At 34.3% G+C, this 13,967-nt stretch overlaps 1 protein-coding gene across 8 annotated transcripts in view; it reads left to right on the top strand.

The window, feature by feature from the left end:
* UBR2 (ubiquitin protein ligase E3 component n-recognin 2) overlaps nucleotides 1-13,967 on the top strand; it is a 115,065-nt gene that overhangs the window by 55,822 nt on the left and 45,276 nt on the right. For 6 of the 8 annotated variants that reach the window (XR_012126239.1, XM_073224563.1, XM_073224560.1 and 3 more), the window contains 5 exons: nucleotides 406-504; nucleotides 9,712-9,875; nucleotides 9,965-10,064; nucleotides 11,385-11,513; nucleotides 12,581-12,764. Coding sequence is in view for 6 of the 8 variants with exons in the window: in XM_073224563.1 (XP_073080664.1) it covers nucleotides 406-504; nucleotides 9,712-9,875; nucleotides 9,965-10,064; nucleotides 11,385-11,513; nucleotides 12,581-12,764 (676 nt within the window). In the remaining 2 variants the exon portion in view is untranslated. Of the gene's footprint in view, nucleotides 1-236; nucleotides 336-405; nucleotides 505-1,173; nucleotides 1,333-9,711; nucleotides 9,876-9,964; nucleotides 10,065-11,384; nucleotides 11,514-12,580; nucleotides 12,765-13,967 lie in introns of those variants that run through there. The other 2 variants (XM_073224561.1, XR_012126240.1) reach the window with 2 other exon arrangements.

The following is a 13,967-nucleotide window of genomic DNA, read 5'->3' as shown; positions in this document are numbered from 1 at the left end:
CAGAGACAGCGTAAAGTTGCTGTGGTTTAGCCCCTCCAGTATACATTAACATCCCAGGATTGCAAAGGTTGTACAGTGCATCAATATTTATATACAGTTTAATAGGTAGAAATCATTCCAGTTACCAGTCTTATAGCAGTGTTATCTTATTAACTCCTCCAACACTGACTTTTCATTAGAATCCTTAAAGATTTGGTCAATATGGATTAGAGGTGAATCTCCCCCTTGTTGTTTAGAATTACCAGCAGTTGCAGAGAGATTTTATGGAGGATGATCACGAGCGAGCAGTGTCCGTGACTGCTCTGTCTGTCCAGTTCTTCACTGCCCCTACTCTGGTGAGTAGTACTTGCCTTTTCTTTGTAACTGATAGCTGGCACTCCTTGCCTCTTTTTGCCTTCTTAATAGAACTATGAGCGTTTGCAGAGTGATTATGTGACAGATGACCACGACAGAGAGTTTTCAATCGCAGACCTCTCGGTTCAGATATTCACAGTTCCTTCACTTGTAAGTACCAAAAGACTAAGAAGAACTTTCTTGTTTTCCATTAATAGAAGTAAAGCCTTAAAATAATAAAGAACTAAAATCTGTATATTCCTGAATAGAATATTTTATTAATGGGAGATGAGACTTCAGACACCTTCAGCCATACCAGAACATATATTACATTATCTTCAATATATAATCTGGAGGGAAAAGGTTATTTAAACTTAATCTGTACTTTCTCTTATTTCCCTGAGGTTTTGAATGATGAGTTAAAATGAAACTGATTGACTTAACAAATTATCCAGAAACAGCATATTCTGCATAGTCTCACATTTTGAGAAGCCTTCCCAATAATGGAATGAGTAGCTAATGCAGTTGAATCACAATCATTGGGTGGTCTTGTATTAAGTTTCGCTAATTGCTCCAGAGGACATCTTTATGTTTTAGTTCTGTTCAGTAATTAAAATTCCTATCGAATTCATTTAGCAAAAATTTATTGAGCAACTATTATTAAGCACAGTTCTAGGCTTTGGGAATGCAAAGGTGAGCAAAAATAGACATGATCCTCGCCCTCATGGAACTTAAAATAGTGGGTAAAACTCATAGATGATTCATTAAAATTATAATGAAAACTCTGAAATTTGGTTGTTTTAAGAAAGAATAATAGAAAGATCTGACTTTTTCCTACAGTCGAGAGAGGGATTCTCTAAGGAAAGCATCTTTATGCAGGGACATGAAGGGACCAGCACTTGAGAAAGTCCTGAAGTAGGAAAGTTCCTATTCAGAGAACGCAAAGAAAGCCAGTATGGTTGAAGATCCTTGAACATGGAGTGAAATGAGATCAGAAAGGTAGGCAGGGGCCAAATTGTATAGATCTTAAGAATATTCTACGTTCTTTTTACTAACAAGGTAATTTCCAGTTTTTTAATGGCTGTTTTTCCCCCGGATTACTTTTATGTTCAAGGATATGATCTAGTACAGTTGAAGCTTTCTGAAATCTATTTACCCATTAATGAGTAGTATCTCATTAAGGATTTTGGTTTTTATCTTAAGAGCATAGGAAGGCATTGAAGAGTTTTCAGTTGCACTTACATCATCACATTTGTGATTTTTAAAATATCATGCTGTTTGTAATTTGGAGAACAAATTGGCAGGGGGCAAAAGTGAGTGTGGGGAACCTCATTGGAAGCCAGTGCAATGATCCAGACAAGAACTCATGGTAACTGGAACTGGTATTGTGGCAGTGGGTATGAGTTGTGAGAGATATTTAGGTAAAATCTGCAGAACTGTCCAGATGTTGGGCTTGAGGGATATTACGGTTTGTGATTGGCTGTTGAGCTCGAGGGAAAAGTTTAAAGGTGATTTCCAGGCTTTTCACTTGGAACCAAATGGATATTGTACCACTTCCACAGGGAGTTTTGGAGAATGAGTAGGGTTTGTGAAGAGGGGAATCAAAGCTTTCAGTTTAGTCAGTGATGAGCTTGAGAAACTTATGAAACAATCCCATGTGTATTCAATATTTCTCTCCTGTGTTGCTCTTTTTGTCCGTTTCCATGCTATTCCCCAATTTTAATAATTTGAGCTTAATATTACATTTTGATATCTTAACAGAGCTAAATCTCCTTTCGTTATTCTTTTCCAAAAGCTTCTTATTTTTAGGTCTTTTTTTTAAAGATGAACTAAAATCAGTCTATCCATTAAAAAAACACACTAGGATTTTGACTGAAAAGTTATATTTATAGATAATTTGAGAAGTACTGACATCTTTCCAATATGGAAAATTCTCATATAGGAACATAATTTGTCAAGTGTTTTTTTATGCTGTTTGAAAAAACTTCATAGTTCTCTTGTTATGTCTTAAACATTTTCAAGTTGTTTGTGTTATATATTTTTGATGCTATAGAAAATTAGATTTTTAATCTGACAGTGGCTGATATGTAGAAAAACTGATTTGTATATATCCATCTTGTATCTGTCTGGTCTTCTTACTACCATTTCATCTAATATTTTGCATTAACTTCTTTGAATTTCTAGTAATCTGAAAATAATAATTTTTGTTTTCTAATATTTCTACCTTATTTTTCTTTCTTACCTGACTCCTTTAGTTAGAAACACTAGGGAAATTGTGTATATATTCTTTTATTCAGAACATTTACTTAATGCCTTTAGTAACTAGGCATTGTTTTAGACTCTGGAGATAAATATAGCAATAAACAAAATAGACAAAACTTCTTTCCCATGGAATTTATAGTCTAATTGTAGAAAGACTGATACACCAACATTTACATAGTATTTATTATAAATCAAGTGTAAAATGCTATCAAGTAGAAAAACAGGTTAAGCAGACAGAGAGTGACAGTGGAGAGGTCCTATTTTATATAAGGTAATCAGAGAAGGCCTCTCAGAGAGGTGCTGTTTGAACAGATCCTTGAAGGAAATGAAAGATTGAATGATGTGATTGATGAGAGAGCCTGCTGGGCAGAGGGAACAGCAAGTGCAGAAGTTCTGAGATGAAGGTGCATTTGACATTTTGGAAGAAAGAACCCAAAACAGGCCAGTGTTGCTGGAGTTAGTGAGGAAAATGGTTAATATGGGTTTGGGGAAAGGGACGAAGGTGGGAGTAGGCAGTACCAGATCTCCAAGGCCATTGTAAGAACTTATGTCTCATCTAAAGAAAGTAGAAAAAGGAAATAGTAAAGAGCAGAAAATAATAAAACAAAGTAAGTACAAAAGAGAAAAATCAGCACAATCCAAAGTTGGTTCTTTGAAAGGCCCAAAAAAGGGATAGATCTCTAGAAGACCAATAAGAAAAATAAAAAATTTTTCTACAAACTCACCTATAAAAAACTACAGATATTAAGTAGAAAGTAACACAATATTAAGACCAACTTAAATCAGTAAAATTGGAAATTTGATGAACAAATTCCTAAGAAAAATCACAGGTTATTAAAAGAGAAACAAGAAATAGAAAATTTTAATTAATATAAAAATCTCACAAAGAAGTCCCCAGGCCCAAATGGCTACATGGGGGAATTCTTCCAAATCCTTAAGAAAGAAAAAACACCTGTCATAGATTAATTTTTCCAGGAAACAGAAAGAGAATATACTTGCCAGTTTAGTTGAGTCCTCTATATTCTTATACCAAAACCCAGCAAGGCAATTACAAGAAAAGAAAATTACCAACTAATCTCTCTCACAGATGAGGTTGTACAAATCGAATCAGGAAATACAGAAGAAAGAATACATCACAACCACATTTGGTTTGTTTCCTTAATGCAAGAGTAGTATAACATTTGAAAATAAAATCAACTGGCATAATTCACCTTATTAGAAGACCAGAGGGAGAAAAAAATAATATCAAATGTTTTTCCTGAATTCCTGAAAATTAAACACTCATTCATGACTCAAAAAATATCTCATGATAAACTAGGAATGAAAGAGAACTTCATTAATCTGATAGAGTACCTAAAAACAACATAAAGTAAAAACCCAAAGCAGCCATACTTACTGGTGAAATACTAAAAGCTTTTCCCTGAGATCAGGAATGATATCCTGCTTTCATTTCACCATGTGGTGACTGCCATTTTTTCTGTAATTTCTTGAGATGGATATTTAAATCATTGACCTTCAGCCTTTCTTTTCTGATAAGTGTATTTAAGACCTGAGTTTCCATCTAAGCATAATTTTAGCAGCATCTCACCATTTTGTTATGTCCCATTTTCATGAAAACTTAAGTTCCTTTGTGATTTCTTCTCTGATCCATCTTTTCTTCTTTGAGATTGTACTTTTCAGAAATATATTGCTAAATCTCAAAACATTTAGGCATTTTCCAATTATTTTGTTGGGAATTTCTAGCTTAATTTCACAGTGGTCAGAGAACATTCTCTGATTTCAGTCCTTTGGTATTCAGTGAGCCTTGCTTTGTGGCCCAAATGTTTTTAGATTTGGTAAATGTTCAGTGTGGACTTGAAAATTATGTATATTCTCTCATTATTTGGGTGCAGTGCTTTTATATGTCACTTAAGTCAAGTTTGTTAATTTTCATTGTCTATGTCTTTCATATACTTACTAATTTTTTGTCTGCTTGTTCCGATAGCTGTTGAAGCATATTACAGTCTGCCATAATGATCGTTGATTTATCTTTCTCCTTTTAATTCTCTCAGTTTTTGCTTTATATATCTTAAAGCCATGTGATTAAATGCATACAAATTTAGAATTGTAGTTCCTAAATTGACCCTTTTACCATTACAAATTCTCTTTTCATCTTAAATAAGACTTTTGGACTTAGAAGTGTACAGCAACAACTGCTTTCTTTTGGTAACTGTTTATGTAGCATATCTTTTCTATTGTTTTATTTTTAACTTTTCTGTACCCTTATATTTAAGTTGTATCACTTATAAAAGGAGTATATTTGAGTTTTGTTGCTTATCCCAACTGCTACTTTAATAAGATTTAATAAGATTACTGCATACTTCATCTTACTTTGCTGATGGACAGTGACTGTAATGCGATATGTAGGGTGTTGCTCATGTGAAACCTTCATAAGACTATATATCAATGATACCTTAATAATAATAAATAAATAAAGATTACTGCTTACTTAATGTAATTACCGATATGTTTGGCTTTATATTTACCACCTTACAATTTTTTTTCCATTTGACCCACCTACTTGTTTTTCTCTCCTTTCTTACTGTATTTTAGACTAAACATTAAATATTAAGTGGACTTTAAATATTATTTTTTTTAATATATATTTAAGAAACATTTAATATTTAAATATTTATTAAAATAAAAATGCTTATTTAATTTTCTTCCTTTATTAACTTTTAGTTGTACATTCACTTAATACTCTTCTAAGGGTCTAGAGTAGTTTATTCAAGGTATCAGTTATGACAAAATAAGCAGTTTGTACCAGAATGTGAATCACTACACTGCTGCTTTCAGCAAAAATCTTCTACGAAAAAGTCAGCTGAACTGAACTGTTGTGAATAGTTGATTTACCTGCTTGTGCAAACTTCTTTTCCCAACTGACAGAAAGCAATTTTCAGGCTGCTGGTCTGCAGGCTACTCTTTGAGTAGCATTGCCCTAAAGCTTAAGGCATGTATTTTTGACTTACTGCATCAGGTACCAGATTTCAGCCTCTCAGAGAGTGGAAGGCTAGGTAGGCTCCACATTTGGCCTTTGTTGGTGTAGATGGCGCTAGAGGCACAATTTTTTTCTGTGGTGGTTGTCTAGAGTGGAGGGGTTATTGTCTGAAAGTTTTCTGCCCTGGGTTAATCCTTCCCTGTGGCTAGAAAGCAGACTTTTGGGGGGACCTTTTTTTTTTTTAATCTGTGCCTATAAGCATTTCCAGGTTGCCAGCTTCTTCAGCTCGAAGTCTGGGATATGTGCAATGGAGAAGAAAAAGAACACCTTAGGAGAACTCTGTACCATGTCATTCCTTGGGTTCTGAGGTCCCTAGCTGTTTGCCTTCTTGTCTCTACCTTTCAATCTTCTGGTGTTCCTCTTGCATATAATGTGTAGTTTTTAGTTGTTTTTACTGGAAAAACTACAGAAAAGTATGTCCATTCCCTCTTCCTTGATTGCTGAAAGTTTGTTCTTTTTTTAAAAAAGATGCCAGTTATCTGGTGAAATTTTGCATCTCTTTTCTCAATTTCCTGAACATGTAAATTATAGCTACTTTAAAGTCATTGTCTTGTAATGCCATTTTATCTGGATCATCTGTAGTTCTACTCCTAATGTATTAATTTTTACTCCTGACTTTCAGTCATTTGAATACTTGATAACTTTATAGACATTTGTCTTAGGGTTCAGCAGTTTTTCTTTGATCTACCTAGATGTGGGGGTTTTTTTATATTTAAAGATACTGGAATTTCTAGACACTAAATCTCTAGGCTGGTGCCTTTCTCAGTTTTTGAAATTTTGGGTTTATTCTTCTCAAATATAGTTTCTGCCCCATTCTCTCTGATAGGACATTGTTTGTTAAAATTTGTAGTTGCTGCATAATGTCTTTCTCCCAAAAAGATTCCCCTTCATGGTGGGTAGGTAGAGTGAGGCAGAGCACCTTAGTACAGTCAGGAATTAACATGACTTCAGGTTGTTTTCCCACGACTCTGTTTTAATTTAGATTCATCCTTACCCCTGGGTCATAACCTGGGTTCCCAGTTTGGAGCTGGAGTGTTCACTAGAGTTCATCTGTAGGGTTCTGAACTCAAGTCTTGTTTCCTCAGCTTACTAAGACTGCCACATCACTGCTTTGCTCTTTTAGGCTTTCTGCTCTTATTAGACTGCTATCCAGCATAGCTTCAGAATTTTACAGATACCTTGAAAGGAAAACTGGAAGAAAGTTGGACTCAGTTCCCACCTTTCTGTTCTACCTGAATCCTGGCCTTTCCAACACCTTGGTAGAGCTCAGATCTCAGCAGGTTTTTCCTCCCTGTTACCAGCAGCTCTGGCAGACTTCTTGGGATCTTCAATCCCATCTTGCCCTGCCCCCCGAAGAGTCAAAGGCTGAGGGGAAAGCAGCTGCAGAATGTTGGCTCAGCTCCCTGTGTTGTTACCCTTCCCCATGGTTTTCTCTCCTTGAATCCTTGTTTCCTCAGCAGCTAATGATTTGAGGTTTTTTAAAAAATTAATTTTTTTCTAGCTGTTCTTGGTGGAAGTGTTGGTCAGCCTGAAGGACTGAATGTGAAGTAGGACATGCAGTTTCTTGAAAAGACCATTAGTAATTCTTATGCTTATCCCTGGGTAAAAATTACTTGCTCTATATAGAAGTGAAATGTTTTGTAGCAGTAATAGAATCCTGTTAATAGATATATTTTGAATCAGAATTACTTCATAGTTAACTTCATCTTCATTTTTAAATAATTTGGTGAAGAACCAGTACTGATAATTCAAGTGACTAGAGTATGTTACTGGTTCTAACTTATTTTATTAAATGTGATAGTCTACATTATTCCCATGTGCTCTATCATGTTTAAGAGTCTTAGTGGGGAATTTGGCCCATTTTAAATATGCTTTTAGATCTGTAGTGAGCTTTGCAATACAATATTGAATACAAATTACATAGAATGAATAAAAACTAATTAAGGTAAGTAACAGTATTTTTTTTTAAGTAAATGGATTATAGGCATAAAAATTAAGTAACTTTTTAGAATGATTGATGAGATACTAGGCCTGTATAATAATGTTAGATAATATCTCTTGAAAGGTTAGCAACTATCTAGGCATGAGGTGATAAATCCTAGCACTTCTTTTCTGGTGTAAGCTTGGAAAATGTGTTTTCTTTAGTTGTCTAGAAATAGAAATGCCTGAATAACTCCGTTTTAATGGGACAGTACTAATGGTCATCCATGTCTTTTAACTTTCATCTGAAACTGAAAATGCTTATATAAGTGCCTTGGTTGGTGAGATTTATATAACACCAATAGTAAGTTGTCTTTCACCAGACTTCCTCTTACTACTCCTTTTAAGTCTTGTAAGCAGGCTCTACAGAGTTTTGTCTTAGGTCAGTGAGGTTGCACCATACTTACCTTCCTCAAAATCAGCTAATATAGCAAACAAAAAACGGAAAGGAAAATCCTCTTAACCTGTCAGCAGTACCTCTTCTCCTTCAAACTTAACCTGAGTCTTCACTGTCTGGGAAAATTAACAGAAATTAATCCTGTTGACTTTTGAGCTTTTTGAAGCCTAAGTCCTGGCAATGTGATGGTAATTCAATAAAGAGTTTAACTATATAGATTTTCTCCTTATCTGATGATCTTATAACTTAATTATATATTAGGATACAATTTTACTATATTCTGAAACATCTATAATCTGCATTTTTTGTCATACTTTTTGATGTACCTTTCCATGTTGCTAATTACCTGATAGTGACTAATGTAAGACCAAGGTAAGTAGTCACCCAGCACCAGTAATACCCTAAATTTAGGCTTATATATCAGAGTAATAAGGGAGTATTCAGAGTAATAGTAGACCTCTCAACTTTACTGAAGCAGAAAAGGAAATGCAAATTCTTATGAAATAATGTTCAACTTCCTTCATAGTAAGATATGCAAATTAAAATGGCAAAGATCAAAATATTTGAAGTTGCATTATGTTATATTACTGAGGGCATGAGGGAGAAGACACACATTGTAAATGGACATACAAGTTAGTAAGCTTTTTTGAGAGGATAATTTGGTATCAGTCAAAATCATAATGTACATGCACTTTAACCCAGTAATTCCACTTGTAGAAAATGATTTGATAAATATCCTAGCAGCTGTACACAGTAGATACTTTGCTGTATTCTTTTGTAATAAATAGCGTAAGGGTGGAAAAATCCAAATGTCTCACTTCTCACCAGTAAGAGCCTGGCTAAGTAAAGTATGAAAGAAAAGAATACCTGGTGATAGTTAAAAAGAATGAAGGGATTTATATGAATTGATATGGAACAATCTCTGAAATATATCAACTGAAAAAACAAGTACAGAATGTTGTTTATAATATCCTTTGGGGGGAAAGGTAGATACAATCATACATGTCCATACTGATATCTACTTAATAACACTTAATCCATGTATTACAAATGTATATATGTGTGTAGATATACCTATATGATCTGTTATACACACATTCACCATCTCTGGAAGGTTATGCCAGAAAACTCCCCTAACAGAGATTGCCTTTGCAAGGGGGGACCTAGGGAAATAGCAGACTGACTTTTTTACCTGTTGTTTTTACATCACTTTAATGTATTTTCTTATTCAAAAAATGCATAGGAATGTATATCTATACATAGAAATAAAAACAAAAAATAGATTTCAACTAAGAAGATTAATAGGAAATACAGTTTCATACTGAATTCTACAGAATCTGTGATAACCTCTGGATTCTAGAATAATTATACCATACCATTATAGGTGTCTAAATGTCTCAGTTAAGGAAAACTTGCAACCTGATTCAGAACCCCCACCCTGAATTGTCTTTGAATAATGAGCCCTGGATCTGTCTTCTAACATTCTGGCATCTTTCTCCATGATATTATTGTTGCTTCATGCATGTGGCAGTTGGAATAAGTAATTGTTATTTAGCAATACACCATAATATATTTATAATATTACATAGTTGTGTTGGAAAAGGTTTAAACTGAAAGAGCTGACCAATGTTGGTGACTTTTTTTTTTAAGCTTCCTAGTAAATAGGTTTGTTTACTATGTATTCTGGTACTCTTTGTTTTAGGCTCGAATGCTCATCACAGAAGAAAACCTGATGACCATTATCATTAAGACTTTCATGGATCATTTGAGACATCGAGATGCCCAGGGCAGATTTCAGTTTGAACGATATACCGCTTTACAAGCCTTCAAGTTTAAGAGAGTTCAGAGCCTTATTTTAGATCTCAAGTAAGCTTTTGTTTAATTATCAAACCAGTTGCAACTTGTAAAATGCCAGTGCTTATCCATATATTAATTGCTGGTTTTATCTTGTCCAGGTATGTGTTAATTAGCAAACCAACTGAATGGTCAGATGATCTGAGGCAGAAGTTCCTAGAAGGATTTGATGCCTTTTTGGAATTACTCAAATGTATGCAGGTATGCATAAACTGAAAAGGGAAATGCTCACTTTCCTTTTTCTTCTCTTTTTGTTCATTGAACACCTTTCTATGTATGCATTTTTTTTTTCATTTTGGGCACATTTCCAAAACAATAATTTGGATGGCTACAATTTGGGCCAAAGAAGTTTCTCTTTAATTGAAGCTCTAGCTCTTAGAAAGGTGTAAAACAAATGAGATCCCAGCAAAGGTTCTGGCAGCTACTATTCTTCTGTAATTTGTTACTCTTTTGGTTACTATACACATTCTTTCTTTGGGATTATGAGTTTGTTTTTTAAATATGCTTACACGGAAATACTGTCAAGTTAGTTATTTGGAAAACTGTAGTATTTGGATTTTTTTTTAATATTTCCATTTTTCCTTTTCTTTCTTTGATGTGCCATTTATATAATAAGTACAGAACTTTTCTCCCCTCTATTTAATTCTCTTTTTTGGAAATACCCCCATATACAAAATAGAATCTAGAAGCAGAAATCAACTGATATATTTAATTAGTTTTAAGTGTAAGAAGATAGCTGACATCTCAAAATATCTGAGTAGTACCATTATGATTCCTTTAGTAGCCATCTGGCCTTCTTAAGAAAAGAAGCAGCAAAGTTAAACTATTGTTTTTAGAAAATACTCTAGTTCCTGTGTCAGGTAATGGTTCATAGGTGTTTAATTTATTGTAAGACTTATGCATTTGTTCTTGCATCTATAGAAACAATATCTACTTTGGTCATTTTGAATACTCAAGATATCCTGTATTTTCTATTTAATCAGTTCTGGTGCACCAGGGTAGTGTGAGGCTTAGCTTCTGAAAAGTGGTATTCTTTTGTATTAAAAGCTGTTACCTTTTTCTTGTTTTGCTTTCTTTCAGTCTCTATGAAAACTTAGTTGCAGATTAGGAGTAATTATGAAAACTTTATTCTAGTATATTATAAAGTAGATCTATAAATTCAATAACATTTTAAAAGCCTGTCAAGTAAAGTTTCAGAGAAACAACAATTTTTCCTGAAGATGATAGAGCTAAAAAAGAATTTGGTTTGTTGCAGTGAAGAATACATTTTATTGTCTAAAACATATACAAGATTGCCTCTAAAGCAATTTGTTCTATACTGGAATTTTTTAATTTATATTTTAGAGAATGTTGTATAAACATGGTAATTTAAGAAGTTGGGTTTCTTATACTACTTGAAGCTTCCTGTTAAAACTTTTTTATTTTTGTAATCAATACATATTTCTTCTACATTATATCTTGTCTCCATGTAAGAGAACAAATGTAATTTTAATTCATTTAAAATCTTTTCACTTCTTTAAGGGAATGGATCCAATTACACGTCAAGTAGGACAACATATTGAAATGGAACCAGAGTGGGAAGCAGCCTTCACGCTACAAATGAAATTAACACATGTCATTTCAATGATGCAGGACTGGTGTGCTTTAGATGTGAGTTTCTTCTAGGTTGAGGAAATAGATAAATGGAGGAGGCTGGCAATAAACAGATTGCTAAGTAAATTTTGAGGAGATTTGGAGAGGATAGTGGTGATGCTTAGCTCATAAAACAGCATACTTTTACTCTGTCACTGATAAATTCAATAAAAGTTAAAATTCTGAAGCCTCACAGAAAATAACTTGGAAAATAGAAGAGAATATAATCCACATTTTCTCTTCTATTTTGAGCTTATAAAAAGAATAATTTATAAATTTATCCAAAAATAATGTTTTGCCATTGGTTACCTTTGTTCTGTATCTTGAAATTATTTTGGCCTCCCTTTGGCTGTACAGTCTAGATGAAAGCCTATGCAAGTTGAGTGGGCAGGGGAGACTTCCATGAGATCTGAGCTATGTGTCAGAGTAACTGACCAAAGAGTAAAGAATATTCCTGACTCTGGGATAGCTGCATCATGCTCTGTGGGTAAGGAGTACAGTTGTTCCAGGAGCTTTGAGAAGGCTCTGGTTGGAGAATAGAGGCTGAAGGTAAAAAAGTGAACAGGGGCCTGACCTTGAAGGGCCGTGGAGGCTGTAGAAAGTTTGGATTTTACTCTAATTGAAGTGGGACACCATTAGAAACTACCAAGCAGAAAAGTGATGTGATTCAATTCACATTTTTAAAAAAATTACCCTCTGTGGAGAACAGATAGAGGGGGCAAAAATAGAAACAGGGAATTTAATAGAGAGGTGGTTGGCTTTCCTTTGTGTTACTCAAGATAATCAGTGGCGGAGTTTGAGAGAAATTTGTAAGATGAAATTGCCAGCTTGGTAATAATAGATTGGACAATAGAGAATGAGGGAAAGGAGGGTATTATTGGAATCACTTCTAGATTCCAACAGCTATATAGAGATGTCTTTAAACTGGGGCGCTGGAGAGGGACCAAGTTGGTGAAGGCAGATTGAATTTGATTTTGCCCATATTGATATTTGACATCCTTACTCGTCATCATATTTAGGTGCTTTGATTCAATGTTGTAGAAAGTCAGTCTTTTGAGTAACTTATAGAAAACCCTCTTTTTTAGGAAAAAGTGTTGATTGAAGCTTACAAGAAATGCCTTGCTGTATTGATGCAGTGTCATGGTGGTTTTACTGATGGTGAACAGCCAATCACATTAAGCATTTGTGGACACTCAGTGGAAACTATCAGATACTGTGTTTCCAAAGAAAAAGTTAGCATTCACCTCCCAGTTTCTCGCTTACTTGCAGGTAAAGCAATTCTCCCTGAAAAAGAGTCCTGAAATTATCTTTTAAATTGTTTGTGGTTAATTTTTATTAAATACCCACTACACATTGTCATGAGAGTTTTCAATGGATTAGTTTATTTATCACATTGGCCTATGAAGTAGGTATTATTGTTTGCTTCACTGACAGGAAGACGGAATGACTTGCTTAGTGTCTTGCATCAAGAAAGAGTCAGAGTAGGAATTTTGAGCTAATTTGGCACCAGAAGCCATTTCCATAATGACTGTACCATAGTGCTTGCCTCTTCAGACCTCTTAACTGCAGAGAGCACACATTTTAGGTTTAACTCAACCCTGCTTCAAGTCTGTGTTGTTAAAATTCAAATCAGTCCATCACTTAAGTGATTGCTAATAAACTGATACCACTCTAGATTTTCTCTCCCTCTAAGCTAGTTCTTACTCATTTATTCATAACCTTTTTAAGCAGCAGATCAAGAGTGAGTCCCAAATTGAGGTGATAAGTAGTGGAATTACAAGCCATTTATACTTGGTAGAATATTTGAAGCTGCCACCTTGCATCAGTCAAAAATTTTGAATATGCATGTGTTCGTCTCTACCAACTCATTTCAGCACAGCTTCCTTCCATATTTCTTGATTGCAGGAATTCTTATCCTGCTCACACAACTGTTGTTCCCTTTAATCCCATTTTTAGCTCAGAGTAAAAAGGAAAAAGTTCTAAAGGTACATATTTTTACTTATTGCAGAATTTGTAATTTATCTCAAGTATGTGGCGCAGTAACTTAATATGATGTGAAAGTGTGTGTGTTTGTGTAAGAGACTGGAGAATTGCTATCATTTCTTCCTTAAATGTTTGGTAGAATTCACCAGTAAAACCATATGGACCTGATATTTTCCCTTTTTGAAAGTTTGTTAACTATTGATTCAATTTCTTTAATAGATACAGGCTGATTCTGATTACTTCTCTTTATGTGAGTTTTGGTATTTGTGTTTTTCACAGAATTGGTCCATTTCATCTAAGCCATCAAGTTTGTGGGCATAGAATTGTCCATATTATTCCTCTTTTATCCTTTTGATGTCCATGGGATCAGTAGTAATGATCCCTCTTTCATTTCTGAAAGCATTTGTTTCATTGTTCCAAAATTACCACATTATCCTACTGATAGTCTTGGATTCCAGCAGTCATAGATTGTTACTGAAATCGTGGTGA

The sequence above is a fragment of the Manis javanica genome, chromosome 16 (genome assembly GCF_040802235.1).
Source record: "Manis javanica isolate MJ-LG chromosome 16, MJ_LKY, whole genome shotgun sequence".
NCBI lineage: Eukaryota > Metazoa > Chordata > Mammalia > Pholidota > Manidae > Manis > Manis javanica.
This window is presented reverse-complemented; position numbering and strand designations above follow the sequence as displayed.